At 45.3% G+C, this 12,687-nt stretch overlaps 1 protein-coding gene across 5 annotated transcripts in view; it reads left to right on the top strand.

Annotated features, from left to right (window-relative positions):
• BRINP2 (BMP/retinoic acid inducible neural specific 2) overlaps nt 1-2,900 on the top strand; it is a 127,504-nt gene extending 124,604 nt beyond the window's left edge. For 4 of the 5 annotated variants that reach the window (XM_040446699.1, XM_040446700.1, XM_040446698.1 and 1 more), the window contains one exon: nt 805-2,900. In XM_040446699.1, coding sequence (XP_040302633.1) covers nt 805-1,921 — 1,117 coding nt within the window. In that variant the 3' untranslated portion in view covers nt 1,922-2,900. The remainder of the gene's footprint in view (nt 1-804) is intronic. The other variant, XM_040446701.1, reaches the window with a different exon arrangement.
• The last annotated feature ends 9,787 nt before the right edge of the window (nt 2,901-12,687 follow it).

The following is a 12,687-nucleotide window of genomic DNA, read 5'->3' as shown; positions in this document are numbered from 1 at the left end:
CTCCCTCTCTCTCTGCCCCTCCCCCGTTCATGCTCTGTCTCTCTCTCTGTCCCAAAAATAAAAACGTTGGAAAGAAAAATTAAAAAAAAAAAATAATAATGCAGTGTTCCTGCTCTTGTGGCGTCTTCAGAGAAGCCATCTGTGAACAGGGAAACCATAAACAACAATTTCCAATCCTGATCCTTGCTGTGGATTCTATAAAAACAGGCTGATGTGATAGAGAGCGAGCGACTGGGTGGTTCTTTCAAAAAGGGTGTCACAGAAGACCTCTTTGAGGAGGTATCACAGGAGCGGAAACCTAAATCTAAAGAGGGAGCCAGCCATAGAAAATTCCTCTTCGTGGTGAAAGAGTGACAGAAGCAGTGGGAACGGGAAGGACGGGGACGGTAAGTGGGAAAGCAACGGATGGGAGTTGGGAAGTTTGGAGAACTAGGGATCGGACGGTCTTATTTAAAAAGCTGAAAACTACGTTAGGCGTTTTGGTACAGAGGGCGTGGGAGATCTTCTGTAGGCTTTTGAGTAAGCGAAGGAAGTGGTACTTGGGAGGGATGAGCCCGGCTGCTGCCAGTACAAGTCTGATGTCAAGTATTTCTGGTGCTGATCCATCAGACAGACGCTGAGCTCTAGGCCTTACTCGATCATTCCAGAGTGGTGCAGTAGGGTTTCCATCATTCAGAGAACTCGGGGCTTTTATCTTTCTCATTACCTTCCCTGCCTATTAGTCAGTCTCCTCCTACCCTCAGGAGAGACGCCAAAGCGTGTCTCTGTGTGACTCTTTATTCATTCTTACCTCCCTTCCCAAAGGTCCTTGCCCTATTGGTGGAATCGCATCCAGTCCCTCCTCTACTGTGGAGAAAGCACCTTCCCCGGCACCTTCCTGGAACAGAGCCACAGCTGCACCTGCCCCTATGACCAGTCTTCCTGCCAGGGCCCCATCCCCTGTGCCTTGGGCGAAGGGCCTGCATGTGCCCACTGTGCTCCGGACAACAGCACGCGCTGTGGGGGCTGTAACCCAGGCTACGTGCTGGCCCAGGGGTTGTGCCGGCCAGAAGTGGCCGAGTCCCTGGAGAACTTTCTGGGGCTGGAGACAGACCTGCAGGACCTGGAGCTGAAGTACCTGTTGCAGAAGCGGGACAGCCGCATCGAGGTGCACTCCATCTTCATCAGCAACGACATGCGTCTGGGCAGCTGGTTTGACCCTTCCTGGAGGAAGCGCATGCTGCTCACGCTGAAGAGTAACAAGTACAAGCCTGGGCTGGTGCACGTGATGCTGGCCTTGTCCCTGCAGATCTGCCTCACCAAGAACAGCACCCTGGAGCCTGTCATGGCCATCTACGTCAACCCGTTTGGGGGCAGCCACTCTGAGAGCTGGTTCATGCCCGTGAATGAGGGCAGCTTCCCCGACTGGGAAAGGACTAACGTGGACGCAGCTGCCCAGTGCCAAAACTGGACTATCACCTTGGGGAACAGGTGGAAGACCTTCTTTGAGACAGTCCATGTTTACCTACGGAGCCGAATCAAGTCCCTGGATGACAGCTCCAATGAGACAATCTACTACGAGCCCCTGGAGATGACCGATCCCTCCAAGAACTTGGGCTACATGAAAATCAACACCTTGCAGGTCTTTGGCTACAGCCTCCCCTTTGACCCGGATGCTATCCGGGACTTAATTCTCCAGTTAGACTACCCGTACACTCAAGGTTCCCAGGACTCTGCCCTCTTGCAGCTTATAGAGCTTAGGGACCGGGTAAACCAGCTCTCTCCCCCGGGCAAAGTCCGGCTTGACCTTTTCTCCTGCTTGCTCCGGCATCGGCTCAAGCTGGCCAACAACGAGGTGGGCAGGATCCAGTCCTCCCTGAGGGCTTTCAATTCCAAGCTGCCAAACCCTGTGGAGTATGAGACAGGCAAACTGTGTAGCTAATGGGGGCCCCACTCCAGTGCTGGGCAGGGAGGTGATCCCTGAATCCAGGGTGCAAAGATCATCCAAGCCCTCACCTTAGTGCCAACAGGGTTCTCCCTTGAGACTTTCCGCACCCAGCCGATGGGACCTCAGGGCGTGGACTAAAGCAGGCAGGAGAGAAAGAGACCATCACCGCACACGTGTACACGCTCACCATGTGCGTGCACACACACGCGCGCGCATACACATACACTCTCTCACTCACACAGGGAGGCTACGACTCAGCAGCCTCGAATCTGTGAAGTCGGTGCTTTCAAATGCATGCAGTTGAAGGAGAGGAGCCAAGGGAGAGATTAAGAAAAAGAACCAGCCAAACCGTGAAAACAAAATCCTTAAAAAGTGATTCTTATCATTCAAGAAAGCAAGAGGGGGCATGGGGGTAGGAACAGGAGCAGATCCCCCTCCCCCACCGAGTCACTTTTGTATTCTTTTTAACCAGGTTTCTTAAAATGGCGTTGTTTCGTGATCCCCCCAGCGTTGGTTCTTACTTTTTGTATGCTGCCTCCTCTGTGCCCTCCCAGACACTGACAGCTTCTCAAGCCGGCTCCCCTGAGACACTCAAGGTGACACCAACAGAGGACCGTGAGGGCAGACAGGCAGGCTTGCTCTGCTCTCCACTCCTCCCTCCCTCCAGCCCCCTTGCTTCCTCAGCCCCCCTACTTTGTTCCACATTCCCCTCGTGGTCCAGCTGGAACTCCTCTTCCAACGGCACCCGTCCTGTCCAAGAAAGCAGCTCTGTCAAGTTAGAAAGAGACAATGTATAGGGAAATGTTCTTTTTTAAAAACAAAACAAAAATATTTATTTTGTGATTGTTTTCTTTGTCAATCTGCTCCAGCCACATGAACGTATGAGTAAAAGTTTACCTGGTTTAATATATTTTCTTAAAAGGCCTTTTTTAGGGGAAAACAGAAAAGAGAAAACAAAAGAAGATTATGGTTCCCTGGGCTGCCTGGATTTTTTTTTTTTAATTGCTCTGTGTGTGATACATGGACATCCATGGATGGTGGACAGGCCGTGGGGGAGGCTGGTTGATTAGTGTGTTTTCAAAAGCGAATGCATGTCTGGCTTGACTGGGGTGTGTGTGGCGGGGGTTGTTGCATGAAGAATGGAGCGAGGCAGAGCTCCGGGTCCCAGAGTTACCTGGCTACCCTTCCCCCTCTTCCCAGACAGGAGAACTAACACAAGTCTTACAGCCAGGACTCCTCGCTATCAGAGGAGTGATGTGAAGGTCCCTGCTCACAGGGGAGCTGCAGCCTCTGCGTTGGGTAAATGTGTACTGAGGCGGGCTGGGGGTTGGGGGGGAGGGCGCCTCTTTGCCAACACTGCTGCAGGCATCAGGAGAGTTTCCCATACTCGGCATCTTCTAGTCTGTGATCGCCTTTTGAGGAAACTGGGAAGGACGCAGACGTGGCATTGGTTTTCTCTGTTCTGATTACCACTTTCCCAGCCTAAAAAGCAGGTTGGATGTACGCCACACAGAATGAGGCATCATTCTCCCCAGAGTGCCTCCCCCAGGTGGTCCGAGAAGCATTTCACAGCAGATCTCTTGGAGAACCACTTCCTCTCTACTCTCCACAGGTTCCAATTTCTTCAGGCGAAAGTCACCACATAAATACTAAGTACTCCATTCCCTACGTGGGCTATATCTCAGTTGGTACAAAACGAACTGGGAGACAGAAAGGATGGTTGTGTCTATGCACCCAAGAGCCTTCGACGTTTATTGTTGCATAGAGAAGAATTCAGCATCATATTTAATCATTGTACCCTATCTCAATCCACAACGACCTGAAATCTTTGGTAGACAAGCAGCCTCCAGCATTTCTTTCTTCAAAGTTCCCCTGGAGGCTTCTAGGGCAGAAATCCAGAGTGATGGGATAACCTAGGGGGTAACGCACACACTATTTCTACTGGGCCACTGCTTGCTTTGACAAATTTGTACCAAGCCACTCATCTGTGGAAGATGGAACCAGCAGATGTCCTCTTCATCAATGGGGTACTGATGTGCCAGAGGAGTATGCTTTGGTTGGGAAGGGGGTTGCAAGCGGTAGGAAGGCATTGATACTTTCCACTGACAGGGTTTGAGAGATGCAAGAGAGATACCAGAGTCTGATTTTAGCACTGACTGTGCATGTCTCCACGCTGCAGGACTGGGTGGGCACATGCTTTCACCCATGAATTAATGGCAAACCATGTACAGCAATATTCAGAGTGAGGAGGAAAGCAGTTGAGAATGTGCTGTGCACAAAGTTAGCAGTGAGCACCTTCAGTAGCATGAAGGCAATTGCTCCGGTGAGAAGAGAGTCAGTACGTGGGGGCTCACGTCTTACCTGGGCCGGTCCCACAGTTGAGGGGTAGGAAACCTTAGCTATCAGTCTCTGAATCAGACCAGACTGGGGGAAAAGCATACCTATAGAGTTATTAGAAGGATGTTGTGTCTCCTTATTTTAGGAAGGCTCTGGAAAGATGATGGTGTGACATACTCAGGTTTTAGAAACAGATGCACCCAATCACAAAGATTTCCACTTCTTGCCTGCTAGAAGGCTTAAACCATGAAGCTGAGTTTATCAACTCCACTTAAAAGTACTATTACACATTAGTAAATATTTAGGAGTGCCCTTCTAAACCCAGATGTAAGTACCATATTGATAGAAGGCCTAAAAGGCATTATTAATTAATCACAGTAGAAGGAATGTTTATATTTGACCTACTCATCTGTTCTCTGTGATGGATGCCTGACTCTTGTGAGACAGTGATGGGTGTCTGGTGTACCAGAGCTTGGATCAAAGCAACAGACCAAAGATTTTGCTTCTAGAAAGCAGGTGGAAGACAGTGGGGGTGGCAGGGGTGGTAAAGTATGGACAAGATTCCTCAAGAGATTTTTAAAGGCTTGAGACCACACATTGAGCACAGAGGTTCTCAGAAAGCTAGGCTAAGAATGCCATAATACAAAAAGGCTGTCCCAGTCAAAATTGTCACCGTGAAAGTCTACAATAATCAGAAGATGTGAACAACCTATTCTTATACACAGTTGAAAATAAAGAATTGTCATTAATTAATTAGTCCTGGGCTGTCTGTCAATGTTGGTGAACTGAATGGAGAAGTAAGAGACAAATGGATATAACAATCACGAATCCAGGCCTTAATTGTAACCCCAAAGAACTAATACATCAAAAGCTAATCTGCCCTAATGCTCGAGACTAATACCTCTAATACTAAATAACATATTTAATCCCCCGTGCTAATAATAATAATGCTAAGCTCTGTAAGCATATTCATGCATCGACAGCCAAACATAAATGAAGGTCTCTTCAAATACAGGGCATCACAAATAGTTCAGATTCCATTCTTGGCTTCTTTTCACAAATATGAAAATAGTGGTCATGATGGGGAGAGCTGCCTTATGAGTAGATGGAATATATTGCCTACAGAATGTCCTGCCCCCAAATATCACCTTCAAAGCCTGTGATTTCATCATGCAAGTCTGCTCTCTTGTATATAAGAGAGAGATTTCTTTGCCATTGTATTTTGTATGAAAATTAAAATGCCCTTAGGAAGAAATAAGTCTTAGAAGCTAACCCACTGGCAAAATAGAGGATTAGATTTTTGGAGCTAGAAGATTTTTCGAGGTCTTCCAGTCCTACCCATTTCTGACATGAGGGGGAAGAGGTTACAGCACTTGCCTGAGGTTGTATCTATCAGAAGGGGAGGAAGTGCAGTCTTTCGTCTCTACCTCTCTCTTCCAGTAAATGACATTTGGGACCTAGGGGGTGACAGAGACCCAGTTTCAGGGCTTGGGAGTATGAGGGTGGGGAAAGGAAGACACATTTCTGGGAAGGAGAGAACTTCCGAGAGGTGGGAGAATCCTCACGTCTTTTCCTGGGAGTGATTCTAACAAAAGTAATCAGCTGCTGTAGCAATTGAAAGGAAAAGGCTTAAGTCTCTCCCCTGAGAAGATTTAAGCATGGGGCAGACATATTTCCATCCAAGGCTGGAGATGCAGGGATCAATTTGCTGGTTTCCTGATAACTCTATCAGCTCAGTGATTTTTAATTACAGCATCCTGCCTCCAATTTCTTGCTGTTTTCTCTACCATCGGTTTGAGTTTGAATACCATTACAAATCTGATAACTTCTGCAAAGCATCTTTATTGTGAAGGGTAGAGATGTCTGGGTAACAACAACATGCAAAGGCTCTAGGCTGTGCAGTCACTGTGGTAAACATATGACCTAGGTCTAGGGCCACGGCAGAGAACAGTAATGAGGCAATACACTCTGCTGTGCACTAAGAGTGCTTGTACTGTCTAGCAGTAGAGCAGGAATACAGACCAAAGGAGCCACTGAGACACAACAGGCCTATGCTCCTGGCCTGGCCGGAGAGGTTGAGAAATTCAGGTTCTGTGACTGGCTCTAGACACATTCCCTTTTTAGATTCTTGTTTGGCTTCTGCCACCAGCCAGCTCTATAACTGTCAGCAGGTCACTTGCCTTTCTTACACAGATACTAGGGGCCCTTCTGGTGCTATCCTTTCATGCTGTTGAAGGCAGTATGGCCCAGGAGACAGTGCAGGCCATTAAGTCAGACCTGAATTTACATGTTGGCTCTGCACTTATATTTAAGTGATCTTAATTCTTGACTTATCCCCTTATGTGTAACCCAAACAGTTCACCCCCTAAGATTTCCCTAAGGTTTTTCTTTCCTTTCTCTTTCTGGATGCTCACCTCTCTGCATACTTTTGCCGAATCCTCTCCAGCTTGCAGAATAACATATATACCTTCAATTCCCTAAAACTAAATCCCAATTCCTTCCTCTTTCCCTTCATCCTTCCCTCTTTCTTTCCCTCCCTTCCTTCCTTCCTCCCTCCCTCCCTATGGTAAGTGCTAGGCTCTAGGATAGGTGCAGAACAGTCAATACCTCTATGTGTTTCTGGGCCATGGAGAATTGTAAAATATAACGTAGGGGATGGAGATGCAGACACAATCCAGAGTGGCGCATTCTCTAGTAGAGATGTACAGAGTATTGATGGTATACAGAGAGGGAGAAAATTACTCCCTGGGAGTCACTAATGACATTTGTTGCGAACCCTCTAATCACTATGGAAGCAATACCCCAGGTCTCCAAATGTTTTACATGTCAGTGGAGGGAAAGACCTAACGTGCCATGTGTGTGCCCCCTCTCAGAGAGCAGAAAGGAGCAATGGCAGCAGCAGAGCCCCTCCCCCCCCCCGAAGGTACACACTACATCTGGTCGGTGCCGTTATTTGGGACTCCCGAGCACCACATCAGCACCTTATCGTTCCGTCCAAGGCACACTCAAAGGACAGCCAGGTCTGTTTGGTAGAGCAGTTGCCTCCACGCCTTGAGGGTGCAGTGTTCTGAAACCACTGCTTCTGCAACTTGAACGTGCATATGATTCACTTGCAGATTCTGATTCAGCGGGCCTGAGTAAGGCCCCAGATTCTGCACATCTAACAGCTCCCAGGTGATGCTGCTGCAGCTGGTCCAAAGACCACACTTAGAGGAGACAGTTCCTAGAGAGCATGCCTGTCGTCTTCCTCAGCCCTCGGGATTCTAAAATGGGAGTCTACCAGAAATGGTAGGGGCTAAGAAGCCAAAAGGTCAATAATGTCTGGCGAGGAGGTGAGGTCCTCACTTATAAGAATCTTGGTGCTCTACTGGCATCCAATTTCTCAGCCACACAGGAGCCAGGTATCTGACCTGTATATACTAGTGAGGTAAGAAAAGAGAGGAGAGAGGAAAGAAAGGAAACTTAAGTAAATCAAAATTCTGCACGCTGAGAGCTCGCTTGCTTATGAATGTGTTTACAGATAAGCAGCCCCACAGACCAGCTGAATCATGCTGGCTGAGTAAAGGTCTTTCCCCCAAGCCTATCAGACAGAGTAAATCTGTTCAGAAGTGGGACAGGGAGTGCCTGTCACTCTGTGGAAACACACATCAGATAAGATGATTAAATTCCCACCAGCAATGTGCAAGCACCCAGAGGCCCAGACTTTAGACTGCTAAGGTGCCATGCAATTTCTAGGCACTTCATCTAAGAAATAAAGTGAATTATTCCTGTTTTCAGTTCTGTCCTCCTCTCCTCCAGCCTGTGCGATTACTACCCTTGCATCGTTAATAAAAACAGCCACCAGAATTTATAGGGGGTCATTCTTCCAAGGATCTCAGCACTTGGAGAAATAAATCAATCAATGTTATTTACTGAGCATATTCAGCCAGGAGATGTGGGGAATAAAGCAAACATGTATTTAGTATGTACACTCTCTTAATTCAAAAACTTTTGGGATGGCTTAGAAAATATACCTTGTGGGGAGGCTATACAACGAGGTGACAGCAGAAGCTGGATTTGGCGTGCTTTCTGGAGTCCGGCTGCCTTGGTTCAAATCCCATCTCTGCCACTTACCAGCTGTGAGGGGTCGGGAATGCCATTTACTCTCTTTTAGCATCAGTGTGCACATCTGTGAAAGAGGGGCAATATCAGGCTGCTCTGATGGTCAAAGATGGGAAAGGATGCAGGCTCGCAGTACATAATGCTCAAGTGTGGGTTGTTTTTATGGCATTAGATGGTTCCTATGTTTAAGGAAAGGGAAGAAAAGCAAAGCAAAGGAAAAGGAAATACCCACGTGACTCACCTGCAGAAGCACACTCTTTCCTGGAAACAAGGAGAAACTTATCATCCGGGCCCTTGCATAAGGGTCATTGGGTAATATAGTGGAAAAGTCTTCAATTACAGTTTTACAGCAGACATAGATAAGCCATTCAAGTGGGTATTTCTTATACAGACCCTGTATAAAAGCACAGAATATAATAACATCACTCATTACCAGAATGCCTGTGCCTGGCTGGGTCACGTGGCCCAGGTGCCTTGTTTCTAATGATGTAACTCATTACAGTGATAGAGCTTGGAGGTACCTAGGAGAATAGCTGGTTAACGTGCCCATTAGACTGTCTTTTTCAAATAGCACATCTTAAGTGCACTTTTAGCAAGTATGGTTTGCAGTCAATTCCTAGTTGAATTCTTTGATGGGGAACCAGGGTGTAGGACTGCCATAAGGTTTTTAGAGACAGATATGAGGAAGGCAGAGTTTATATTCCAGTTATATCCAAAGTATAAGATGTGGATGGGCAGAAAGAAAGGTAGAGAGAATGTTCTAAGAAGTGGGAGCAACACGTGTCTAGGCACACACTCATAGACACAATGATGAGTCAGCCTGATGTACATGTTCCACATCCAGTCTCCTGGTCCAATGCCCTTTGTTTGTTTCTTCTTTTAAAAACAACAGCTCTGGGGCGCCTGGGTGGCGCAGTCGGTTAGGCGTCCGACTTCAGCCAGGTCACGATCTCGCGGTCCGTGAGTTCGAGCCCCGCGTCGGGCTCTGGGCTGATGGCTCGGAGCCTGGAGCCTGTTTCCGATTCTGTGTCTCCCTCTCTCTCTGCCCCTCCCCCGTTCATGCTCTGTCTCTCTCTGTCCCAAAAATAAGTAAAAACGTTGGAAAAAAAAAATAAAGAAAAAAAAATAAAAACAACAGCTCTATTGAGATACGATTCAGATACTGTAAGGTCATAAGATTCACCCCCTCTAAAGTGCACAATTCAGTAGTTTTTATTCAAAGAGCTCTGCATCGATCACCACTACCTAACTGCAGAATATTTACATCACCCAAGAAAGAATCCTGTACCTATTGGCAGTCACTTTCCATTCCTCTCCAAGCCTCCGCCCTTGGCAAACACTCATCTATTTCCTATCTCTGTGTATTTACCTATTCCCCCAATTTTTGTACAAATGAAATCATATAATACGTATGACATACAAACATCATATGATTTAAAAATACAGTATCTTCTACCATTATGTGGATTTTCTTTTCACTTTCTTGATAGTGTCCTCGAAGTACAAAAGTTTAGAATTTTGATGAAGTTCAACTGATCTACTTTTTCTTTTGCCGCTTATGTCTTGGATGTCATATTTAAAAAGCCATACACTTATACCTAAGTTTTCTTGTAATAATCTTAACAGTTTTAGCTCTTACCTTTAGGTTTCTGATCCATTTTGAGTTAATTTTTGTACATGGTATGACACAGGGGTCCAACTTCATTCTTTCACATATGAGTATCCAGTTGTCCTAGGACCGTTTATTCAAAGACTTTTCTTCCTCTAAGAAGTTGTATTGGCACAGGTGTCAAAAATTGATTGACCATAAAAATATGGCTTGATCTGGACTCTTAACTCTATTCAATTGATCTGTATGTCTAACTCTATGTGAATACCACAGTGTATTTATTATTGTAGATTTGTAGTAAATTTTGAAATTAAGAAATGTGAGTCCTCTAAGTTCTTTTTCTTTGCCAAGATGTTATGGCTATTCTTAGTCTCTTTATTTTCCATATGATTTTTGAGGTTCAGCTTGTCATTTTCTGTGAAAGCACAAAAAAAAGAAAGCTGGGATTTGATAGGGATTATGTTAACTATATGGATAAGTCTGGGGAGTATCATCATCTTAACAGTATTAGTTATTCTGATCCATAAATAGGGAACGTCTCTCTATTTAAATCTTTCATTTCTTTTGATGATGTTTTGTGGGTTTTGGTCTTAAAAGTCTCACATTTATTTTGGTAAGTTTATTCCTAAGTATCTTATTCTTTTTTGATGCTATTATAAATGGAATTGTTTTCTTAATTTCATTTTTGGATTGTTCATTATTTGTGTATAGAAATACAATCGATTTTCATATATTGATCTTGTATCCTGCCACCTTGCTGAACTTGTTATTAGTTCTAGTGCTTTTTTTTCTGTGTGTGGCTTCCTTAGAATTTTCTATCTACTAGAGCATATCATCTTCAAATGTAGTTTTCTTATATTCTTTATTCTTAATGACTCTTCTTCAACCAATGCATTCTTGTTCCTGCTGCCTCCTGTGGGAGCAGGAGAACTTCTTTATGCTCTTACTGGAAGCATCTGAGAAATTTATTGCAGAGACAGATTGGCCTTCGGAAATATGGATCACCCTTAGCACTGTCTGTGGGCAAACAAAGGCATTCAAAAGCTAACATGGTAAAAAGGTGAGAATAATCAATAATCTGTGGTGTTTGTTCAAAGTTCTTAGCCTATCTCCCAAGTTCTCGGCTGTCTCCATTCAATGGTAACAGTAATTGGATCGGCATTAATGAATGAGAACTCATGCATTGCCTCCATACTCGCCCCCAAGGCTATTCAGTTCACACTTCCATAGTGCCAGGACTAGGACTGCCAATGAAAGAGATTAGCTTTTAGCAGTTGACCAAGTCATTCTGTCTGGTTGTTTAGTTCCTCACCCATAGTAGATGTTCTCTGCTGGTTGTTCACATGTAGTTCAAAAACCTTTGTGCTTCCTGTCCACTTCCAGAGATCCACCCACCTGCCTTTTTCACAGACATTCCTTGTCTCTGATAGTCTAATCTTTCTCCTTCCAGGCCCTTAACCAACTAACCAACCATGTCATTCCACATTGCCCATCTATATTTTTACCTTAAGTCAGTTCTTCCTCTACACAAAGTTGATGACTAATTGCACTTAACATCAAAGCTCTGCCGATGGGGAGGCTTTCCCCCTCATCACTGTCCATCAAAGCTAACCTATGAATGAAGCTGGGCCTTTCTACTTATCTGTTATCTCATCATAAAGGCCCTCTGTTAAGCCACAGATGTGAACTATAGGAGATACACGAGTGCAAACTGATTGATGGCATGGGGCTCTGGGCTACCTGCTTGATTAGCTTATAGTGTGCTCTCCAGCTCTGCTTGTTTCCAATCTTGGATGTACCATATCCATCTTAGAATGCACTGCCACAGAACTGGCCCCACCTTGCGACTTGTGGGCTTTGCATGAACCCAGTTCATGATGGATGGCTCTGGTCATAGGATCCCTTGTATCTCAGGGTCAGAAGCTCTGTATCTCCCAAGGGCAAGTAGCACATCAGTAAATGCTTATTGATGGTGATCATCCTCTGTTTTAGGTGGCAGGGACTTTCTCCAGAACCCCAGAAGTCTACATTGTGATTTATTGACTGGAGCTTCCCATCAACTCTGAACACTATTTTCTTCCACCACAGATGGCTCTGGTACCATAGGGTCTCCTAGGTTATATGGCTCATGTGTCAGACCATTTTCTCAAACCTGGTCCTTCTGCTGAGCTCTTTCTTGCTCTGGATACTACTCAAAGTTCACAGCCTTTTAATGTTATACAGAAAATGGGTGAAGGTGGTATTTCCAGGCATAGAATATGCTGCCTCCAGAACCTGAAGAGGCCATTAAGACTTACGCTACTTTCTCAGTAGTTGGAGGCGTAAAATACAATTCTTTGTTGTTTCATTTGGAAGGGATGTTCTGGCATTCTCCAGAACCTGTAGATCCCTAAGAAGTTCACTAATATGCTGGGGTCCTGAAGCTTTAATCTCCACTTTCTGAAGCACATGTATTTTGCCAAGGCTTCCACATAGTAGCCACTTCTTTTTCATCTGGTCTTATTATCATGGCATTGTCAATATAATGGGCCAGTGTGATGTTCTGTGGACTATCAGACATCTCATCTCCTTGACAGTCTTATTACAACAGAGGGCCAAATCATTAACAAAACCTAAGACAAGACCATAATTATATACTCTTGTCCATCTCACATGAATATGAACTGCTTTGGATCCTCTTTTCTTGTAGGGATGGAAAAGAATGCAGTCACCA

The sequence above is a fragment of the Herpailurus yagouaroundi genome, unplaced genomic scaffold, assembly GCF_014898765.1.
Source record: "Herpailurus yagouaroundi ecotype Mexico unplaced genomic scaffold, PumYag 195, whole genome shotgun sequence".
Lineage (NCBI taxonomy): Eukaryota > Metazoa > Chordata > Mammalia > Carnivora > Felidae > Herpailurus > Herpailurus yagouaroundi.
This window is presented reverse-complemented; position numbering and strand designations above follow the sequence as displayed.